This window comes from Macrobrachium nipponense, chromosome 2 (genome assembly GCF_015104395.2).
Source record: "Macrobrachium nipponense isolate FS-2020 chromosome 2, ASM1510439v2, whole genome shotgun sequence".
Lineage (NCBI taxonomy): Eukaryota > Metazoa > Arthropoda > Malacostraca > Decapoda > Palaemonidae > Macrobrachium > Macrobrachium nipponense.
Genome location: NC_087201.1, coordinates 158,626,001 through 158,649,182, shown reverse-complemented (window position 1 = coordinate 158,649,182; position 23,182 = coordinate 158,626,001). Strand labels below are relative to the sequence as shown.

Here is a 23,182-nt window from a genome sequence, read left to right as displayed (position 1 = left end):
CTAGACTAATCTCAAATGCTCCCTCAGTTTATTGCCTTCCTTCTGGCCATCAACCCCTGACAAGGCCTGCTACCCTGACTCTTCTATTGTCTTCAGCATTCTTATTTGAATATTTGATTTAACGAATGTCATTTCTGTTTCTGATCCTGTGCAGGGGAGCGGGAGTGTGGCGGTGGGATTCTACGCTTCCCTTCAACTTGGCCAACCTCAGGGAATGCAAAGTTTTGAACGACCTCGGGTTCGACAATAGTAGCATTTACCACGGTAAGGAAACGCCCCTTTTTTATAGTATTTTTTTTTTAATGCTAGAAATAAAACTGTTTTCAAAAACCCAGGTTAGGCTCAGGTTTGAAGTATAAGAAAAATGAAAATTATGCGGTAGGTAGTAAGAAATAACTGATGTACGCTCTTACTGAGCGGAGAGAATTGTATAATTAAGAGACAACAGGTTGGGAGAAACTAATTGATAACAGACATTGAACAGATCGATCTGATGATTGCTGAATTAGACCCTGCGTTTCAGAAGGAAGCACCTGTTGGATAAAGAAAATTTTAATTGTGGTATTTTAGAACTATAAAAAAGGTAACTTGAAATTTCAGAGGTGTAGTCAACAGTTAAAAATACCAGCTAAAAATGTAGTCGACTGAAGCTCGTACTGGTTGGAGGTGGTTGCATTTCATTACGCACTGCGCTCCTGGACAGAGAAGTGTAAACTCAAGTGTTATTTGTAGAACCTGTAAGTGATAAATTACGTTTCACGTTCAAACGTAAGCTATATACAGGTTCGCTGAAAACAACACTGAGTTTGCACAATCTTCTCTGTCCAGGGCGGTAGTGCGGTGATAATGAAATGCAACCACCTCCTATACCAGCATTTTGAGCTTTCAGCGAACCTGTATATACCTTACGTTTCACATTCAAATGCCAGCCCTATGAAAGCTGATAATCAGCTCAGTGGTCTAGTTAATCTATGTGTTAATAATAATAATACACATTCAAAAGAAGAAAGTTCAAAATCAATGAGAAAATTGGAAAAGAAAAGAGAAGAAAAGAACATTATGTGACGCAGAGAGGAAAGCAGAGACTAGTACCATTGAGGTCCATGAACCGATTTTTTTTCTTTAGATTAAAAGCCATGAGAATTTATAAAGTCACTTAGCAACAATGGTAAAGAGGTTCAACCTGTTCCACCTCACCTCCAGATTTTAACGCCACACTTTGAAGAAATGTGCCCCGAATTGGATTTTTGGAACAACTAACACCACGGGAACCTGAATCCTAGTAATCACAGAAAACGGCCCCATTACTACACGGGCAAATCAGAATCAACTTTCATTCTGGTGCAGCTACCAATAAACACATTTGGGGGTGAATTCGGTGCAAATGGACCTCGGGTTGACTTACGCCTTAGGCTTAAATACACAGCAACAGAGGCACCATAATGGAATTAGTTCATCTTACTTTTTCGGTCAAAACTAAACTCCATGATACCAAGGACTTGCTGCCCACGGGACATGTTATTTAATTACATTAGAATTTAAATGTAAGCTCTTAACTGATTACATACTCTTGAGTTAATTGTTTTCAGTTACAGATGAATAAGAAATATGGATTAGTCAATCCTGGCTTTAGGACAGGTTTCAGAATTTGTGACCACAGTCATTTTTTGAGAATTCCTGCTCAGAGAAACGAATAAGGGAGTTAGAGGTCGCTTTTCTTGGTGAGTCATGAGACTATTTTCTTCAAAGAAAATGGAATTACAACCTTAATGTGTGTATGTGTCCTCACAGCACGAGAGAGAGAGAGAGAGAGAGAGAGAGAGAGAGAGAGAGAGAGAGAGAGAGAGAGAGAGAGAGAGAGAGAGAGAGTCTAATGACTAATCTTGTCAACAGGTCGCTGGTGGGCGTGTACTGACATCCATCACTCAGCCTACGAAACTTCCCACATTGAGATACAGATGATGCTGAATTACCTTTGCAATTCGTTTATTGATCCAGGTAAAGGGTATTGCTGCTCAGAATAAGAGATTATGTCCTAATCCCACGTCGCATCCTTTCTCTGACAGCATTGTTGTAATGAGGAGATACACAGTGATTTATTCAGTTTCAGAGAAAATGGGCAAACTTGACCATCCAGACGTCATCCCAAAACTTCAAAAAGTATTTGTGTTTTACTGGGAACCTGTTTAAGTATCATCATTATTATCATAACACCATTTCCTGTTGTTACCATTTATTCCTGTTGTTGTAGTTGTCTCATAAAACATGAAATCAATTTAATATTTTCCGTATGTGTCAGCTCGCTTACTGAGATCTTTGAGCTGACAAACTAATAAAGCTGTTATAAATCAACTCATTTACTCATATTTTACTTATATTTTGTCGTCGATTTTTTTCCAGTTTAGATCAAAATTTGATCAATTGATGATGGAATAGTTACGTTCTGCATTTTCCGTTATGGTTGCCGGTTAACAATTAAGACCTTGCCATAATTATTCATAATGAACACTCATGGAGCAATAAAAAAAAATAGTTACAAGAATTTTATGCATTTTTTAAACTGAAGGAATATGTGCCACATCCGCAAACAAATTTTAGCTTTGTAACAGAAAAAGAAAGTATTACTTTTAAAATTTGATGGTGCTTGTTTCACTGTGGATTCGCTTACTATTTTGTATTGTTATTAAAAATTGAGAGAGACTTCACCGAAAAGTAGAAGATTCGTAATCAAATTAAAAACAAAACAAGAATCACCCTTTCTGTTACTAAAATAAATCTACAAACACTGAAATTGATCATTCTAGACCTGATATGATGGTTACCTGGCGCTGGCATATCAGAGTAGCACAACCGTTAGTCGGAAGGATTAATCTGCTTCGGGGTTTCATATTGATTTGTAAAATTGGAAGTTTCTTTTCTTAAAGAGGAAGCTTAGTCGGATTGTAAGTTATACATTACACGAGATACACTTACCCAATTTGTTACTTGAGGTACGTTATTATTTGAACGTTGTAGCAGTGTATCAAGGACAATTGGATACCTGCTGGAGAACGTTTTAGTGTCATGAACAAGTGCTTCGTCTCCTGTAGCTTCTTCTCGTTCCTGTCCTAGGGTCTGTTACTCGCTTCAGTTACTACTAAAAATCCTGCGAATCCTTGACGCTATAGGGCTTCTCAGTATCTGCAATACCTTTTGGAAAGTGAACAGGAACTGTCTTGCAGTGGCGGCCAACGGCATCAACAGCATTATTACAGGATTTCGGAATGACAGTTTTTAGAAGGTAAACAACTAGACTCACAGTTCCTTAACTGGGTAGATTCTTTAACCTAGGCCTGTAAACTTGACTTGGAAAGCGTAATTGATAATCAAAATAAATTATTAAAGAAAATCATCAGAGCCATTAGCTAAGAAACTACTTAATGTATGATTGCATATTCTATGATTGCATCCTAGAATGCTAGGCCTATGCATTTGGTTCAATTAGCCTAAAAGTTTATACATGGAACTTAGTATTGCATGCTTCCATTCACTGGTAAAAGAGTGATCCTTCCTAACCAATAGGCCTACCTAGTTGTTTTGCTTACATAGTTGCGTAATAGTAGCCTACTGTGGTTTCAAACTTCTAACGCCTTTATTCTTTGCTGAGAATGTAGACAGAAAAGAAAGTGGATTTGAACCTCTATTGAAACGGCTGAACAAGAGGCCATGCTAATCTGGAGTTCAATGTATGGGTATGGTGACATTTTCTAATTTAGGAAGTATAGTAGAAATAGGTATATGTGAATGTAGTAGAAGATGAGGGCATTGTAGTTAAGCTTATTTGTTTAGCACAAAATGTTTGTGAAGATTGTTTGCTTTTAATCTAAAGTTCTGGAAAGTATTATATCTGCTTGCCAAATTAAACCAAAGGTGGTATTTTGAAAAATATCGGATATTGAAACAATAGGGATTTCCAGTTTTCTGGAAATCCATAGTATTTATAGATGATTGGATACCTCCACAACTCAATATGGAGGAGTTATGGAGTTCCATTTGACAACGTCTGTGAGAGAGAGAGAGCTGCTGGTGCTGTTGATTGTTAGAGTTCTGTGTTTTTAGTGTTTTTTTTCAGTCAGTTTTTGGTGAGAGCCTGTGATAGGTAGTAGTGTTGGAGGAGTTTTGTGTTTTATTTGGTGTTGTTAAGTTAGTGTTTTTGCTTATTGTTGTTGTGCCTGTGCTGTTGTGATTTTTTGTGTTGATTGTGCAGTGGTCTTTTGTTGTTATATGTGAGGTTGTGTTCCTTGGCTGGTTGTTGTGTTGTTAGGTTGTGGTTATGATCTTTGGTTGGTTGCTGTGTTGAGTTGTGGTTGTGTTCCTTGATTGTTGTTAGGTTGTAGTCCTTGGTGTTGTGTTGGGTTGTGGTGTCGTGGTTCTGGTTGTTGTTGTTGTTGTTGTTGTTGTTGGTGTCCCAGTGACCTTAACCAGTGGACAGCACAGGATAGCCCGGAGTAACTGGATTTTTTTTTAGGTGTAGGTCAATTGTCCTGCTGTATTTTGTTGTGTAAAGAATAAAGTGTGACTGAGGGTGGGTTTGGCAGCTGGATCGATTAGGTTAATGTGGGGAGGGTTTTGCCACTTGTTTTTTTTTCTAGCTTGTGATCCCGCCACATCTTCAAAAATATCGGATATTGAAACAATAAGGATTTCCAGTTTTCTGGAAATCCATAGAATTTAAAGATGATTGGATACCTCCACAACTCAAAGAAGTACGGATTTCCATCAGGAAGTCCATACGTAACTCATTGAGGATACATTAGAATAAGTACATCAGAGAAAACCATATTTAAACAGATTCAAACCAACCTGACTTCCTTAACCTAACCTAAGGTGCCGGGCCTTGACTGGGGAATCAAGAAACCCAACCTGAAAGAGTGATATAAATCACAGAAATTTATTTTGAGAAACTCATGTGGCTGCCATTTATATGGGAGGTGCGGGTCGAGAGTGGGCACAGATGAAAATTTTATTTTTTTTTTTTTATTTTAAGTACAAAAGGATCATGTTAAAAATAGGTATAGTTTTTTTTGTTTTTTTTGTCGAAAACCTTGTGAAACCTTATGTTTAATGTAATACATACGATCTTGAAGTTGTGGATGTTGACTATATATCCCGTGAAGTGAAGTTAGCAGCATCCACAAGTTTTAGGCAGATCGAATCCAAGCCTACACGGAGCCCGTAGCAATTGCTGTTTGCGTCAGACTCCCTCCCCACCCCACCCCTCCCGCCCACGCCATACACACGCATACAGATACACACATGCACACACGGTGACACACCCCTTAGCTATAGCATGCGCCCTTACCTACGATGTTGTGAAAATTCGTAGTTGACAAATGAATGCCCCAAAATTACTCAAATCTCTGCTGTAAACAGTATTAATAAACTGCTTGCATTTTTTTCCCACACGTACTCAACACTACAAACCGTTTTCTTACGTGGTAGCTGAGTTTAGATTCTATTTTAATAAAATTATTCCGATTTTATTACAATGTATGATTTATTAGGCCAATGAACGCAATGGAATTTTAAATTTATTTTGTGATATATGATCCTAACTTCATGAATAGAGAACAAATCTAATACTATTTTCACATTATATATATATATATATATATATATATATATATATATATATATATATATATATATATATATAGATACTATCATGAAGTTAGGATCATATAATCACAAAATAAATTTAAAATTCCATTGTATTCGTCGGCCTAATACATCATAAATTGTAATCAAATCTGAATAATTTTATTGAAATGGAACCTTAACTCAGTTGTCAGCAGCACAGAAATACCACACAACATAAGTAACCACGTAAGAAAACTGTTTGTAGTGTTGAGTACGTGTGTAAATATCAACAAAAATGCACGCAGTTTATTAATACTGTTTACAGCAGAGCTTTAAGTAATTTGGGGCCATTCATTTGTCTACTAGGAATTTTCACAACATCGTAGGCAAGGGCGCATGCTATAGCGAAGGTGGTGTGCCACCGTGTGTGTGTGTGTGTGTATCTTGGAGGAATAATGATTCCTCCAAGGTGTGTATGCGTATTCTGTGTATGGCGGGGGGAGTTTGACGCGAACAGCAATTGCTACGGGCTCCATGTAGGCTAGGATACGATCTGCCTAAAGCTTGTGGATACTGCTAACTTCAGTTTATTGATACTGTTTACAGCAGAGCTTTTAAGTAATTTGGGGCCATTCATTTGTCGACTAGGAATTTTCGCAACAACATAGGTAAGGGCGCATGCTATAGCTAAAAGTGGTGCGTCTGCCTTAAATATCTCAGATTCCTCACTATCCGACTGCAATTACGTTTTTTTACCCTAATTTTACTTCCGGTGTCTACCTACTTATTGAAATCATCACCCCGAATATTATGCGCCGTGCAAATTCGTCCAGGTTTGTGTTATCCTAATTTGACATTCTGAGTTAACGGTAACCATAACCTTTTCCCAGCGATAACACTTAACAATGGTCCCTAAGTAGTTTGAATTCACCTTGCAAAGTAATTGAAATAGTGTATTCAAATTTATATTCGTATGGATGTATAGACTAGTGGCTGCCTGTGCCTTTACATGTAGTATAGCTAAAGGCTGAATAATTTGAAAGGTTTCAAAACCAATAGTCCGGGATAATTTGATACTTGGATCCATTTTCTCTAAAAGAACCTTTCGAAGAAAACGTGCCTTTATTCTTTTATTTTAGTAGGCTCTTCGGCATTTTGTAATAACTTTTGCCTACAAGACAGAGCTCGGAATAGGTAAAAATGAAAAGGATATAAAGAAATGACACTTCTTTGTGCGTATGCATGTGTATGCGCGCACGTACATAGGTAAGTGAGTCCAATGATTGAGATCATTATATATTCTACACAAGCAGTCGTGTGCTTTCTTTCGGATTGCCGAAATACACACACTGTGGAAGTGGAACTGTTGTCAGTTCTTCCCAGCTTTATCCCTATTCGGGGTCGCCGTTTTTAATGAGTCTCTTATATATATGTGACAATTGATTGAATTGCTTTATGTCAAATGTTCACTAGCCACATGCTCTTGCTAATGGCGACTTCCTTAAGTTAAATTTGAATTCCTGTCTCAATGAAAACACTTGATTTATAACATGTAAGTAAAGAAATTGATTAAATAAAATGAAATCATGGTTTGACAGTCTAGTACACCTTAATAGAATGATAAAAATAAAGCAAAAACATCGAGGCTTTCACGGTTGTCATTTGTTTGATTGCATGTATGTTGAAGTATGGTAATCTACTTGATAACTTCATGATTATACAATGTATGGTGTACGACAAAACACCTTACCTCTGAACACTTTTGAATTTATGAATCAATCTCCAGCTAGCTATATGGAGAAATATGTTTTAATGTAATGCATCACGTATTTGAATTATTAGAATCTTCTTAACCTCTTGTGTTTGCTAGACTTTTTGATATTTTTATGTCAGTTTTCACAGTAAGAAATAAGAATAAGAGTACTACATATTTTTTCACATGACACTGCTATTTACACGACTGTCTGTACAAAATGTATGTTGTTCCATCAGACTGTTCAAGATTAATCATGCCATTTGCAATAATGTTGACAAACCCAACAAAAAAAACTGTCTTCATTCTTATATAAATATGAAGTTTTACCTCGAAATTTTGCATTGTGATATGTCCCATTTGTTAATGTAATTAGGTTACTTTTTTGTTTTTTATTTATTTATTTATCATTATATTATTATTTTATTATTATTATTTTTTTTTTTTGGCGTCTTCAGACTATACTTCTCAGTGCCTAGGCTTTCAAGTGTCATTGTTGGGTCTTGCAAAGAAATTTAGTTCTTTGTCCAAGATCAGTACAAATTCTTCGTTCTACATAATTTTCCATGTACATTTGAATTTTCCAGTGTTTCATTCAATTTCCCTGCTTTTGTATATAAAAAAAAGCATTCCTTTATTCTGCATTCATCTTGCTACTGATTTGCTCATTTGTGGTCTCATGATTATCACTGAAATGTCTAAACTGCATGAATAGATCTTCCCAAGCAGTTATATATGTACTGTATACAATTCTGCAATACATAGATAAATTTAATTTACTTAAACTGAAAAAATGTATTATAAAATGGAAGGAAAACAAAGTGCTGTAGTTAAATGTAATAATATATACCACATACATACATATATATATATATATATATAATATATATATATATATATATATATATATATATATATATTATATATAAATTTTTCCCAGGATTTCAGTGGGAGGCAAGTGCCCCTCTTGCCCCTATGTGTGGGTGCCCATAAACACCTATCTTTTAACTTTCTGTCAACCATCAGCATGAAGACAACAATGGGACCTGTAGGAGTTAGTGAATGACTCAGACCAGATAGAGAGTTAGAGAAATGTAGCTCCTCTGGACAATGATGTACAGAGAGAGGATGAACATGGAAATAATGGATGAGGATAGGGCTGTTAAGTATATGTCAAAGGTCAAGGAGTTTAGGGACGTGAAGGAAGAGGGGAAATGGATGAAGAATGTTGGCAAGATTTTACAAAGGGATAAAATTATATTCTACCAGACAGTGCATTTCTATATCTCCAGTACTTCAAGTCATAAGGCACCATGGGTCAGATACAGTAGTGCCACTCCACTGTGGCAGGAACTATACCTCTTTCATAAAGTTCATGTTATCTTTGAATTTTACAGATTCCCCAAGACTTGATTTTTAACAACTTGCATGCTTCTGACCCTAGCTATCTTGATTTTTCATGTTCTGATGTTTGTTACCCCTACTTGAACTTCAATTCTGTTTGTCAGCGGCTCCCTGTGGCTCTCAAAAGCTCGGAAACAATCTCTTCATCAGTTTTATTGAATTTAACTTCATGTAACAGCCTCACAGTTGTCTTAAGGATATTCTCAGTTGAATGGAAGCTCATGAAGCTGTGAACATATTCAGACCATATCTTCCTCCAGACAGAATTCAGCAAGAAAAGGATGGACTTCTTCCTAAGCATTTGTGACAAGTTAATGATTGATAATACCCCATCATTACCCTATCTGAACTAGTATAAAGAAATCAACCAAGCCATTTATTAGGTACTGATGATAGCAGGCCTTAAACATAGTGAAAGGCTGTTTGAAAGGAGTGGTATTAAGAAACAAAAGCAATACCTTAGTGTTGTGACACTGCAGGGAGGAGGAACCTGTTTAGAATGTTATTCCATCTGGTTTACTACTCAAGAGCTGGCTAAGCATAGCCAAACATACAGCTATTGACTGAGTTATTTTCCTCCATGTCCAAGAGTTGCAGTTCCAGATTACTCAAGAAACTCCTTGGTAAATAATTTCAATACCTTTAGATTCTCTGAATGATGAGCTGATAAGGGCATCATCTTCAGATCTAATATGTATAGCTTTCTCTGCCAAGGTTATATGCAAGTTTTTTACATCTTCCAAAAGAGGCCTGTTACTACATCCTTGTTCAAGTCTTATTTGTCCTATAAGCTGCATCAGGATCTTTGTGATATCTGGGATGCACCCAGCATTGTCACAAAGCAAACAATGGCTCACTTCTTGAAACATCCATGCCACCTATAACTTGCAGCAAATGCTCCCTTGTAATCTGGGCCTCCAACTCAATCCCTTATAAGATTGTAGATAAGGGCATCACTGGCAAATGGATAAGCTGGCTGACTTCCGGCATTTCCTGAACCAGATGAACAGGAGCCACTATGACTAGGACATGCACCTTGTTAACCCTCCATGTATTAGGGCTTGTGCCTTGTATGATAAGGCGCCCTATGAGGTAATGTTAGACTAGCGATAATCTTACACTAAGTCGGTTGGTATTGCACTTCCATCTTCAATGGAGTGTCTGGGGGTTTGTAGATCACTTACGAAGTCGGTATTATCTTGTTGGTTATTACGACGATGTGTTAAACTCATGTTGGTTCGGTGAGGAGGTTCTTGTAGAAAACACTAAGTATAAAAAATTATATATTCTTCTGAAGTTTTACATGGTGAAGATCAGGTATGATTGTACAAGTCTTCTAATAACGATAGCTTGATCGCTTCTGCCAATGATGATGGCTAATCCTATTCCTCTACATGATAAAGCTTAGGTAAAGAGGTACAGGTCTTCTAATGACGATAGCTAACTCTGTTCTGCTCGTCTACCATCTCTGTTACAAGTTATGAAGGAACAGACAGTAGTTCGAACATATGAACATACATACAAATGACATAGTTTCATACGAACACACAATCAAATGAGACACGCTACAGATCACGTAGGCCGTTTGAATTATAGGTCGGGGTAGTTGTCTCAAGCAGGGAGCTTGGACTAATGTTTATAAACAATTGAATGACTAAGGTGACGGCATGTTATCTTAGCCTACTTTTATTGTATAAGTCATCTTTAGCGTCTCTAGTCTGATCACATTCCTGCAAGCAATCTGGTTGACCTCTTTAGTTTTAGACTTTTAATATATGGACTAACATTCCATATTTTTATTATGTAAACACTTACATCAGCTCGGTCAGCTACCAAAACCAACTACTGAATATTACTCAAACTTGACTTGCATTTGACTTATAGGAGTGTGATACAGACACTATGTGTTTATATATATATAAGTAAATAAAAATTCATTGTGTACATGAATTGATTCAAGTAATAAAATATAAAACAATGATATTGGTAAATAATAGTGATCACGTGATATATAATGATACAGTTTTTCACTTCATCTCTTTAAGATACTTATGCTACAGAAAATACTAATGTACTCTGATAATTGCATAGAATGAAGATTAACATGATAAAAATCATATTTTAACTGATAAAAATTTTCATATATGAATTGATAAAATTATTAATGTTTATGCTGATTGATTCGTTGATTTTTTATGCTAAATGTTATATATCTGATTCATTAATTCATATACTAACTCATAAATAACTGCAGATATTGGAAAGATAAAAGGTAACAGATTGATTATAGGCTACCTGATTTGTTTATACATATGTATATGGATTCATAAAAATTATGATTAATATATGTGCATAGCTTAAATAGATTCCTATTGCGTACACGCAAGATATATTTCGATTCCGTTATTTATGATCATTTATATATAGATTCCTAGTGCGTACACGCAAAAAATATATTTCGATTCTGTTATTTATGATCATTTATATATAGGATACATGATACTTTATATATATAGGATACATGACCGAGGTTATACTACTTCACTTTTAACTAGCGTTCGAATAACTTTTCGTCCATTACACAGTTCCAGACAACCACCTATAGCCAATGAAACGGCCTATTTCACAGGGTTAAAACAAGGGGAAAATTTGCCTGGGCGGGTCCAACGTTCTATTTTGCACTCATACTTATTCTCTGCATCCTAAGCTACACGATTACGTTCGCGATGAATAAAAAAAACATCCCAGCACGAGTCCTTCGCCAGCAAAGTAGAGTTGAATATCCTTCGGGTCGTAATTGTCGGAAGTATGTCCCTTTCGTAGTCGATTGCCGACAGTCGCTAGAGCGTTCCGCATGAAAACGAGATTAACGACGAGATACGGTGTCGGTCGAAGAAGTCCATGAAATTCCTTTCACATTGTAGGCGGTTGTTACTTGACTGTAGTCATCCGCAGCGACGAACGATTTTTTGAAGTTGCTATGTGAAACTCTCGTACTGCAGGATACTGTAACCAGGTTCCATTAATCAGCCTGCAAGTGAAATTATACTTGTCACAAGGGCAAAGTAAATTCAGACGACATCCAAATACAGGGGAGGGGAGAGAGCCATTTAGACCAGACTTAACCCACATGAATTCGCTGATATTTTGGAATTCAAAAGAGTCCGCTGTACAAACTTTTTTATCCATGGCATTAACAATGAGTGAACCTATCCAGGTCTATGATGACTGTAAAAATATCCATAATTATAAAAAAAAAGAAAAAAAAAATAGATATCATTACGAGTCTCAAAGAAAATTCGATATTACTGGTAGTAAGTTACTAGACAAAGAAGTGGAAAACGGAGCTATTTGTAAGATTGCCAGGCAACATAAGAGTCAAAGAGAAGATTAATCATGATTCTGTATTTCTCTATGCTAACTGAAATTAAGTTGTGATAAAATCTGATCCTATGTGCCCTAACAAACGTTTCATATTCAATTTTCTCGCGCGCATCCTCTGGGGTTAATTTTAAAAACTTTATTAATAGGTAGGAGGTGCAACGAAAAAAAAAAAAACCCACTATGTAACTAATTTCTATATAAACTTTGGGTTTTTCAAGAACAAAATGCGACATTTTCCCATGACTTGATACTTCTAAATGTCTATGAGGTTCAGAAAAAAAAAAATTAATTCATTTTGATGTTATAGAAATTCTATTTCCTTATTTTGTTTATTAATTTTTAAAATGATTTGCAAGTTGCATTGCGCATACCGATAGACACTTGTACCTAACGTCTGCCTTGCCCATGAGAAGTTCGGGCTAAGCATTCCTTTCTCCAGTCAATCTGGTTTGCAAGCGCGAGATGAAGCCTGTGTAAGCAGATTATTGAGGTTAAAAGGAACAAATGCTGATACGGCAATGATGACGTCGTCACTTGGCAGGAGATTGCTCTCAGCCAGCTAAGAGTTACGTTACTTGCTGTAATAAATACGACTTTAGGATAAATTTATTATCTTTAATACTCGACCCACACGAGAAGAATGTCTGAAAAAAAAAACAGTACCAAAAAATTGAACAATATATTAGTTTCATGTTGGAAATCTGCATAATTGTAATTATGTTAAATTAAATATTCCTTATTCAAACTATATGAAAAAGGTTTCCATACAAATTCTATATATATTATTAGCCCTGTATAAGATTCATATAGGATTATTTCATAGATAACATTTTCACTTCTAGACTTCCTGACTTTAAAATCTCTTTTATTTTATTTTATTTATTTATTTATTTATTTATTTATTATTATTATTTTTTTTTTTCATTGACTACGAATATAAATCACCGGACAGACAATATGTCAGTAGATTTTGGATATGTGTTTGAACTTTTAGCTTATTTGTCATTACTAAAGCGTTAAGTTAGAGTTCAAATCTTTACGCATATATATTTGGATATTTAATTATCTATGGTTACGTTTTGCTTATTGATTTTATCGTGATTCCTTTTTTATTATAATTTGTAACCCTTCCGACTTCTTACGGAGTGTATTATATTGACTCCACTTGTATCCATATTTATTTTATTTTTTTATATTTATTTATTTATATATTTTTTTATATATATTTGATAAATTAATGGTTGGCTTGAATATGTGGAAAAGTGTTCTAGCGGCGTACCGTATAAGGCTACTTGCGGCATCAATTCTATAGATACAAGATATAAATGATAAAGATATTTAAAACCGCGAGAACCGCTATAATCCAGTTCGGATCCAATATCACGAGTTGTAACTCGTAAGACATTGACACTTCCTATTTAATTATCCGTTATTCTACCAAACCGATTGACTCTGGGTGATAAAATATATTATTGGTTTTCTTAATGGAAAGGAATTCACACAACGTGTTAAGGAGATTATTATTGATTTACACCACCCGAGTCACAGATTATTATGTGTTGAATTCCATATTTACTGATTTAGCACTCATAAATATTCGTAACGCACTCCTAGATGAATCTTACAATTACGCTAGATACAGAGCAATGTTTTTTTATAACTATAGAGGTATCTGTAAGCGCTCGCTTATCCGGACTTCTCATTAGGGAAGTTCGAACAACAGACAGTGAGTCCGTAAATACAAGATATTACGTGTACTAAAGAAATAAAACAAGATATTCTAATTTTTATGGCGCGTACAGTTGGGCTTTATCCACCACTACTTATAATAACTTATGTATTAAAAAAAAAAAAACGAAAACCTGCTCAGATTACTTTATACGGTCGTGTGTTTCATAGGAAAAAATCCTTTTTAATTCAAACAAAAAGATATCGTATCGCTTTTCCCCACTCTGCTAGAGTCGCTTATTGTGTGGAATTTGCTTTGCTTTGAAAACTTCGGCAGTTTTGACTGACCTTGACCGCTTGACTAGGTGACACAGTCACCGAGTTTGCTTGTTTGATTCTGAACGGGCTACTGTTTCTATTTCTTTTTGTAATAATTAGGATCCTTCTCTTTATTACCATCGGCAACGTATTGTGTGTTTTTAGCATTATGTTGCTGGTTACGTATAAAGCAATGAATGACGAACTATTAGGAACTGAGCGATTACTAATAAGACAAGTTATCACTACTGCATTCAATATTAACTGTTTGTACTTCATTCTTTGCTAAAATTTGAAATAGTGAGGGATCCTGGTCAGCGCATTTAGCCTGATGAAAGTTTTTTACAGACATGTTATTCCTTGCAATCCAGCCATATTTTTAAAGTTAAGTTGAGTCATTGAGGTTCGATATTTTATATAACTCAAAAAAACTCAAGGCTAAAACTGCGATCGGGACTTTGCAAAGGAGCATTTATTGTCATGACCCGAAATAGTGTTACCTCTAATTTATCTAGATTTGTACGGGTGTTCCACTTGTTTTTGTGTGTTTTCTAATCACTACGGTGCTTAACGACCCTATCCATGCATCTGTATAAATACAGACGTCCACTGCGTAAACGCATATTCACTGTTTAATATGATTTGTTACGTAAGGGATTAATAATCACCCAAAATGATAAAATCAACATAGTATATGATTATGATATTTCAGTAGAACTTCTGGAAACAGACACTCAAAGATAAAAACTCGCAGTAGCGAAATCTCAATGATGTAAATAATTTCTGTAAAAAAGTAAGATTAAGAATGTCTCGTAACTTCAGCCACAGGAATAACGAAATTCGACCTGCAAAGGAAACACTCAAAGTTACTCCAAATGAATAAAAAATTGTACTTAGCTTGCTTTTGTGGGAAGTCACGGTGTTCCGATAACGACACACGGCCTTGGTCCTCCTTCTCTATTTAGCGGATGATCTGGTTTGGCTTGAGTTTTCCCCGTGCGCGTTGTTTTGATGATTCGAGCCCTTGAAAATCCGATGCTGCAGACGCGTTCGGTTTGTTTCTTGCAGTGCCGGAAACGCTCACTAACGATGTTTTCTTGAATGATTCTAATGAGAGACGAAGCTTCCGTTGCCGTAGGAAAAGGACACGTCGGTTTTGTTTCTTGAAGTTATTCACCAAACGATGATACTAAGTTGCTTGACGAATCTTGTTGTTTTCTGAAGTCGCTCACTAACGATGATACTAGGTTGCTTGAAGAATCTGCTGCTTTCGTCGTCGTTGACTTCATGATTTATTATTCTGTTTTATCTTCGGAGAAGTTGTAGAGTCCTTCTGGTACGCTGCCACCAATATTAGGGCTTGTGCCTTGTATGATAAGGCGCCCTATGAGGTAATGTTAGACTAGCGATAATCTTACGCTAAGTCGGTTGGTATTGCACTTCCATCTTCAATGGAGTGTCTGGGGGTTTGTAGATCACTTACGAAGTCGGTATTATCTTGTTGGTTATTACGACGATGTGTTAAACTCATGTTGGTTCGGTGAGGAGGTTCTTGTAGAAAACACTAAGTATAAAAAATTATATATTCTTCTATAGTTTTACATGGTGAAGATCAGGTATGATTGTACAAGTCTTCTAATAACGATAGCTTGATCGCTTCTGCCAATGATGATGGCTAATCCTATTCCTCTACATGATAAAGCTTAGGTAAAGAGGTACAGGTCTTCTAATGACGATAGCTAACTCTGTTCTGCTCGTCTACCATCTCTGTTACAAGTTATGAAGGAACAGACAGTAGTTCGAACATATGAACATACATACAAATGACATAGTTTCATACGAACACACAATCAAAATGAGACACGCTACAGATCACGTAGGCCGTTTGAATTATAGGTCGGGGTAGTTGTCTCAAGCAGGGAGCTTGGACTAATGTTTATAAACAATTGAATGACTACAGGTGACGGCATGTTATCTTAGCCTACTTTTATTGTATACGTCATCTTTAGTGTCTCTAGTCTGATCACATTCCTGCAAGCAATCTGGTTGACCTCTTTAGTTTTAGACTTTTATATATATGGACTAACATTCCATATTTTTATTATGTAAACACTTACACATGTAGCTAAAGAAGACATTTTGACCCACAGCAAGAATAGCATTCTATTCCTAAAGGACCTAAAAAACCATCAACTGGGTGAGTCTGTGTGCTTTGGTAATATTTTTGGGTTGGGAATCCCCACCACACACAAACACACTTGCACTTTGCCTAGGAGATATGTTTAAGACATGGACACATTTCAGTTAAATACAGTCCGGCAATTACAGATTTATTTAAAAATGACAAAATAACTTATTTATAATTCACCTGCAGTGATACACATTCCCCATCGAAAGCGGTAGGAAATTGTTTAAACTGGTGCCAACAGAGATTAGAGTGAAGTAGGTGTCTTCTAATGTTACTTTTGATCGACAGCACTTCCAGTAACACACAGGCCTTGTAAATCATGTGCATAACATCTCTCCTAGCAGCACAGCCCTTCTGCTTTTGACATCTTTCTAATAGTAAAATTGTGGAGACAATTTTTTATGGGTAGGCTAATGTTTACTCAGATTACCAGTACTGTACTTGTAACTAGCCTAACTCCATAATGCTGTTAGTATATTATTTACTCAGACATCATCAGAATCATTACAGTAAATGTATTGTATATAAAAAGACCCAACCAAAAAGTTAAGCAGTAGCTAACCATTTCTAAATATGTGCATGTTACATTAACTTTTTGCTGAATGAACCAGCAGTGACTACCCACAAGACCTCTGAAAACAAACCAACCCCCTCATTGGACTCACCACAGTGAGTGAATGTTGGAAGAAACTTTCTTCAGTCATTTTCTTCCTCCATTCTAATTCTTGATTGATTTAGTAAATCCTTGTTCCCTTTAGCACTGGGCTTATTTAGGTAATCTGCGAAATGTAGCAAAAAATTGCTGTTTAAAAGGGGGAACGCAATAAGGTTAGTAAAATCACATGTAGATGTAGTACTGCAGCCCAAAGAAATACAAGGTCCTTATCTCCTTCCTTCAGTGGAAAAACTCCCTGTAGTATACAGGACTATTAGGAAACAGATTCCATGGCCATTCTGAGCAACATTTTCTCCAGTCTCTCGACAACTGATTCCGCAACATTGGCCTCTATGGTGTGGGTTTTTTTAAATTACATATTCTTAACCTCTAACAAGATGTTTTAGTGGCTTTCTCTTCAGCATAAGATTAAAATCCTGAGTCCTAGCCAGTTTTTGCATGGTAACCAATCTGCTAATCAAGAGGGTGTCTCCTAGGCTGTGAACATCTGAACAAATAATGCCACGCTGAGTGATCGTCATGAACGTGAAATACTGCTATTGAGACACAGGATGTGTCCCAGTACTGCATATTCAGGGGTATGAAAGGTTTACTTACACTTCTGTGCAGGAGCATTACATCCATTGCTTCTGAGATTTGAGAGGTTAACTCCAGGAGGCTGAAATTTCAGTGTATAAACTATTCTTAATGAGAAGGAAACATAGGGGCTTAGTTGCTTTCTAATTATGATGACCCCTTTACATTTGTAACCTTCGCTGTGAACTCCCTACAATAACGGCTAATATCCATAATATCAACCAACATCCATGACCTTGGCAGATGCATCAGTGCATTGCATTTTATCATCTAGTAGCTTAGACCTCTTCCAGGTGGGTGTGAAAGCTGTATTTTCTTAGTAACACAGTAATGAATTAGAATCCCTTCAGTCCATCTCTCTTAGAACCAGAGCACTGTTTGAGAATATCGTTTTTACCAAATATATAAACTTTTACCATAGTTTTAAAATCATTCTGTTATTGTATTTATTCAGTTCATAAATTCATTGACATAGTACCTATTCATCTCAAACCAATTCATTATGGCACTGAATAATCCCTCGGAATCCAGTGCTTGGCTTCAAGCCAAATTTCATATTCCATTCCATCACTAGAGTTTGAGAATATGACTCCAGTGAAGATGTCATTCCAATGTGAAGTGAAGAGATCCTCCCATATGGAATAGTTCTTCCAAGAGGAGTGATGTTCCTGATTGCGGTAGCCTGTGAAGAGCCAGGGACTTGCTTCTTGACTAGATATTACTGTTAAGTATACTGTAATCTCTTGTTTGAAAGAATTTCCAAGAAAAGAAGATTAAGAATTAAAAAAAATCTCCATAAGAATTATGGCCCTTTGACCTTTGAGAATTTTTGCTATCATCCAGTAATATATCTATCTACCAGGGATCCTCTGCTACCAATATTCATGATCTTGCTTCTGAAAGATTCCAGGTAAAAAATGAGTTGCTGGCACTATAGTTGCTTTTCTTCCTCAGAATAAGTGTTGTCCAAATGCTGATTAAGACAAAAAGTGGGTTGGATTGACCATGAGATGAAATGGGTAGATGGGCAGTTCATTGGAAAAAAGTGCCTTATGGAGGCAGTAAGATAGACCAATAGAAAGGAATAAAAAATCAAACAGAATGGCAATGGATGATGACCTAGCTCAGATAGGAATTGGTGTAGAAAAAATAAAGAACTCAAGGGAGTTGAGAGAACTAATTCCTCATAACTCATTAAAGGAAAAAAACTTATGTAAAAGCATCAATAATGGAGAGGATGATAATGTATTGACCTATGTACTAACAGCAAAGGGATTCCTTACCACTCCTTTCAAGAAATACGTCATTGCATCACTAATTGTCACAGAGCAACCACTGTTTCCAAGTAAAAGTAATAGATTTATTGATTGCACAAACACATACAAGTGTGCCAATTACATGACAATATGATAATGCATGTACTACAGTATTGGCTAGTGGAAAAAGCATTAAATTCAAAAACATGAAATTTAAAAAAAAAAATTTATACAAACCCTTTACTTTTCAACAGCTTTACCAGCTGTAGCAGAGATCTGACATATTCCAGGAAAGGGCAGTACCATTTTCCACTTGTCTGATTATGTATACAGGTCCATCGATGCCCCTACTGGTCTGAACCTTCTGAAATCAAGAGATTACATTTACTTTGCTTGATGATAACTTGAGCTACTATTTAGGTGGGATTGCTTTAGTGCCCTGATGAGAGACAATCACTTGAGGGAAAGAGTATCCAACAGGGCCTCATTATTAAGGCCATTGGTTATACTTTATTTACTTAGGGCCTTGGGTTGTACCTGTACCTGCTTGAGCATACACTTCCAGAGGAAAACCGGAAGAGATGCTGTCCGTAAAGATGAAGCAATTGGAGCAGGTTGCCCAAAAGGCATACACCTATGGGTCCAAGGATGACTTATGAGGATGAGGGTGATAAGTACAGGCAGTCCCCCGGTTACGACGGGTTCGGCTTACAACGTTCCGAGGTTAAGGCGCTGCTCAATTATATTCATCAGACATTATTTCTAGGGTTACGACGCACGTTCCAGGGTTATGATGCCTACAACGCTGATCTGGCAGATGAAATATGATTCCAAAAATGCAAAATAATCAATAATTGAAGGTTTTTTTGATGAAAAATGCAATAAGAATGCAGTTTACATAGTTTTCAATGCGACCAAAGCATTAAAAGTAAGATTTTCTTAGGATTTTTTACCATGTTCCGGTTTATGACGATTTTCGGCTTACAACGCGTCTCAAGAAGGGAACCCCCGTCGTAACCCGGGAACTGCCTGTACTACTGTATGCCCTTCCTCCCCAACCTAACTTTCCTTTTCAGGCTGAAGCAGAACTTGACCTGCAGCCATTATACACCTTTAAGTATAAATTCAATTATTTGTTTCAAATCCCTCACATAAAATCTGAAAAAAGGAGTCGACATATATATTGCCAAGCTAAATTTCTTATTAATCTTATTATTAATTTTAAAAAGCCACAGAGGTTGAAACACCCTAACTTCATGGCCCTTGACAGTGAAATACTTAAACCAAGAATATATTGTAATCTCAGAAACATGCCATTTAATTGCCCCAGTAGATGAAAATAAATGTGACCCCCTCCCCCCAAGATCTTGTTCTCTCCATATAATGTCTTATGGATCTAACAAGACACAAGGAATGGTCTCCCTGATTACCAAATGAAACAGGCAGAGCTGATGTGCCAAAATCAGGAGTAGTTTGAAAAATGGAAGAAATTGCCAGTGTCTTGAAGACAAATACGTACAAGAACGTGAGGCCAATAAGTATTGGCTGTGGGTGACTTGATTGGAATGTATGAAGTACACTTGCTGAGAAGAGGCTATGGCGAGCAAAATAACTTTTGAAATCTTTAAGGGAAGACTGCTAAAATGGTTCATAAGTGTCACCGGACAGGTTCTTGAGTACCAGAGATAAGACCCACATTGGTGGTTTCAAGCATGTAAATAATGCCCCTCTCTTGAAATGTTAGCATACATATGCTTAGTCTATCTGTGGTAGAGCTGATCTACAGTATTGTATATTCCTTTATTATTGTTGACACAGACAACTTCCTCAGTCTTTGTAGGTATATGCCAAGAGCTCCTTATAAGCTTGGACAACTCTGCCAAGGAAGAGAGGTCCATGCCCTTCAATCGAAAAACCTGGCCACCAAGACTGAGAGGAGCTTGTCTCATTGAAGGTGGATGTAGATGTCTGCAATCTTCTGAATAACAGCCAATTCCCTGATAAATATTAGCTGAGGCTACTTCAAATATTCAACTAAGAGAGAAGAGTGGGCTATGGTGAAATCTTTCTTCGTACCTCAACTGGAAGAGCTAGCATATTAGGATACCACTCAATAAGGGGTCAGTGAAGAGCTATGATGGTTATCTGAGGCCCAGTGACAAGCACTCAGTTGATCACTTGGCTTGTGTGGCTGACTGGAGGAAAAGTCATAGACATCCAGACTGTTTCAAGGGTTCTAAAAGATATTCCTCAAGGTACCTCTTAAGTTATGGAGTATGAAAACAGAATACAAGAACTCCTTGTTAGCCAGTAAAGAGATTCCATCTGTATGTCTAAGAGGCAGAATTTTGTGATACATACAGACCACAATTGACTTGCACAAGTTGATCATTCGCGGCCCCCAAAGTTCAAAAAGCCTTCACTTAAGCAAGAAAGAATTAATTTATCCTCACCTTGCAGCTAGGTTGGTCTTCAAAAATATTCCTTCTGCCCCAGAATGTCTGGATAACAGCTTTACGGCACGGCAACCACCTATATTCACACATTTGCGATGACAACTTGCAGAAGTGAAGGGAGACCATCCCCAAACAAACTGCTCTCCACCGCACTCATTCTACTTCCAGATGCAGGTCATTCTTTGTCCACACACCTGAAGTGTGAGATCACAAGGCATGTAGTCCACCGCTCCTTTAATGTGACCAATAACAGAGTATATTTGGAGGTGGTGACTTCAGAGAAAGTTACAGACTGGTTCCCACTGTTCAGAAACTAACAAGGTTTATCTATTACTTCTTGCCTCAAGGGAAGAGGGTGAGAATAGTCACTTGAGGCCAACCCAGTGCTGCTCCAGTTGTGTGTTGGAGGAAACGCCCATCAGGCATGAACTCCAAAGGTGATAGAAGACCAAAGACAGCCTCACAGATTTTTGTTTGTATGGTGCTTTTACGTTGCATGGAACCAGTGGTTATTCAGCAACGGGACCAACGGCTTTACGTGACTTCCGAACCACGTCGAGAGTGAACTTCTATCACCAGAAATACACATCTCTCACTCCTCAATGGAATGGCCGAGAATCGAACCCGCGACCACCGAGGTGGAAGGCAAACACCATATCAACCACGCCATTGAGGCGCACTACCCCTCACAGAGCTGAGCTGGTTGTTCATGCTGCAACTTTTTTGAGCATGCTGAAATGAAAGTCTTATGAAAAAACTTGTGCTGCTACCATGTCTATCAGCACGCCCAGGTGCTGTGCCTGCTGCTTAGGCAGGAGATCCAGACTCCCAGTTTATCACGATCCCTAGGTCACAATTAAAGGCTAGGAGGCAGTTTTCATTCTGAAACAAGTGCATCTCTAAGGACACTGGAACCAACATGTCTTAGAGAAATATAAATGTTGCTGAAAAGTTTGAACGGGTTTAAGAAAATATATGGCAGCAGTGCTAATCACATAAGAGTCTCAACCTTTTGTAGCTAGACTATAGTGAAAGTGGGCCCAAGCTGGCACAAAGGTGAACACGCACATGAACACCTGAAGGGCTGTTGCCAGTCCAAATCACAAGACTTTGAACCCCACAACTGCCAAACCCAACAGCAAAGAGAAAGACCATCAAGTCCTAGAAGATCCCTCAAAACAAGTTGGATCCTCTCCTGAAAGAGAGGCTAACACACCAGTTTGCCCTGGTAATTGCTTTCATGACCAAGTACACGAAAGATTGGACCTCCTTAATTGTTGTAGTAGCAGAATGAGAGTCTACCTCAAATCCCCCTCCAACCCCACACCTTTTAATTGCCTTCCCTTTGAGTCAGAGCTGGAGCATTCCTTGTCCTTTTGGAAGGCAGAAGGAAACTGGTCCCCCATCGCAATGGTGAGGACTAAGGCTTCACAGTACCAGACACACAAGGCATGGTTGGCCCTGAAGGATTAGCCACATTGCCCTTCAACACCCCAGAGAGCTTGAAGGTGACTGCACAGTAGACCAAGGTGTTTCAGCTGTTAGAAAGCCACTTCTTCACTGCTGCCCCAAATTTATTCATCAGAAAGAGTAATAAGGAAGCCAAGAGCAATCCATTCCTGCAGATCACTGTTAACTTGATCCAAGATGTCATTAACAAATTGCAACTACAGTAATCAGAATGACAGTCTTGCCTCCGAGTCCCCCCTAAACATGCTGTAATGATGAGGTGGGTTTCACAGCTTCATTGCAAAAACAAACACACTATATATACATATAGAAAATAGCACTTTAGTTTCCAGTCAGGCAGTGTAACACATGTCTACCCAGCAGGATGGCAAAGAAAACCAATTGGCTTGCAGCAGGTGAGTGGGGGTACTAACC

At 37.3% G+C, this 23,182-nt stretch overlaps 2 protein-coding genes across 6 annotated transcripts in view; both read left to right on the top strand.

The window, feature by feature from the left end:
- The window catches only part of LOC135221070 (uncharacterized), an 82,248-nt gene extending 79,470 nt beyond the window's left edge, over nt 1–2,778 (top strand). For 4 of the 5 annotated variants that reach the window (XM_064258834.1, XM_064258836.1, XM_064258835.1 and 1 more), the window contains 2 exons: nt 155–264; nt 1,894–2,778. In XM_064258834.1, the coding sequence (XP_064114904.1) occupies nt 155–264; nt 1,894–2,024 (241 nt within the window). In that variant the 3' untranslated portion in view covers nt 2,025–2,778. Of the gene's footprint in view, nt 1–154; nt 265–1,893 lie in introns of those variants that run through there. The other variant, XR_010315868.1, reaches the window with a different exon arrangement.
- A 156-nt stretch (nt 2,779–2,934) lies between these two features.
- Nucleotides 2,935–23,182, top strand: part of LOC135221068 (uncharacterized) — a 78,912-nt gene continuing 58,664 nt past the window's right edge. The window contains exon 1 of the mRNA XM_064258832.1: nt 2,935–3,280. The gene's annotated coding sequence lies outside the window, so the exon portion shown is untranslated. The remainder of the gene's footprint in view (nt 3,281–23,182) is intronic.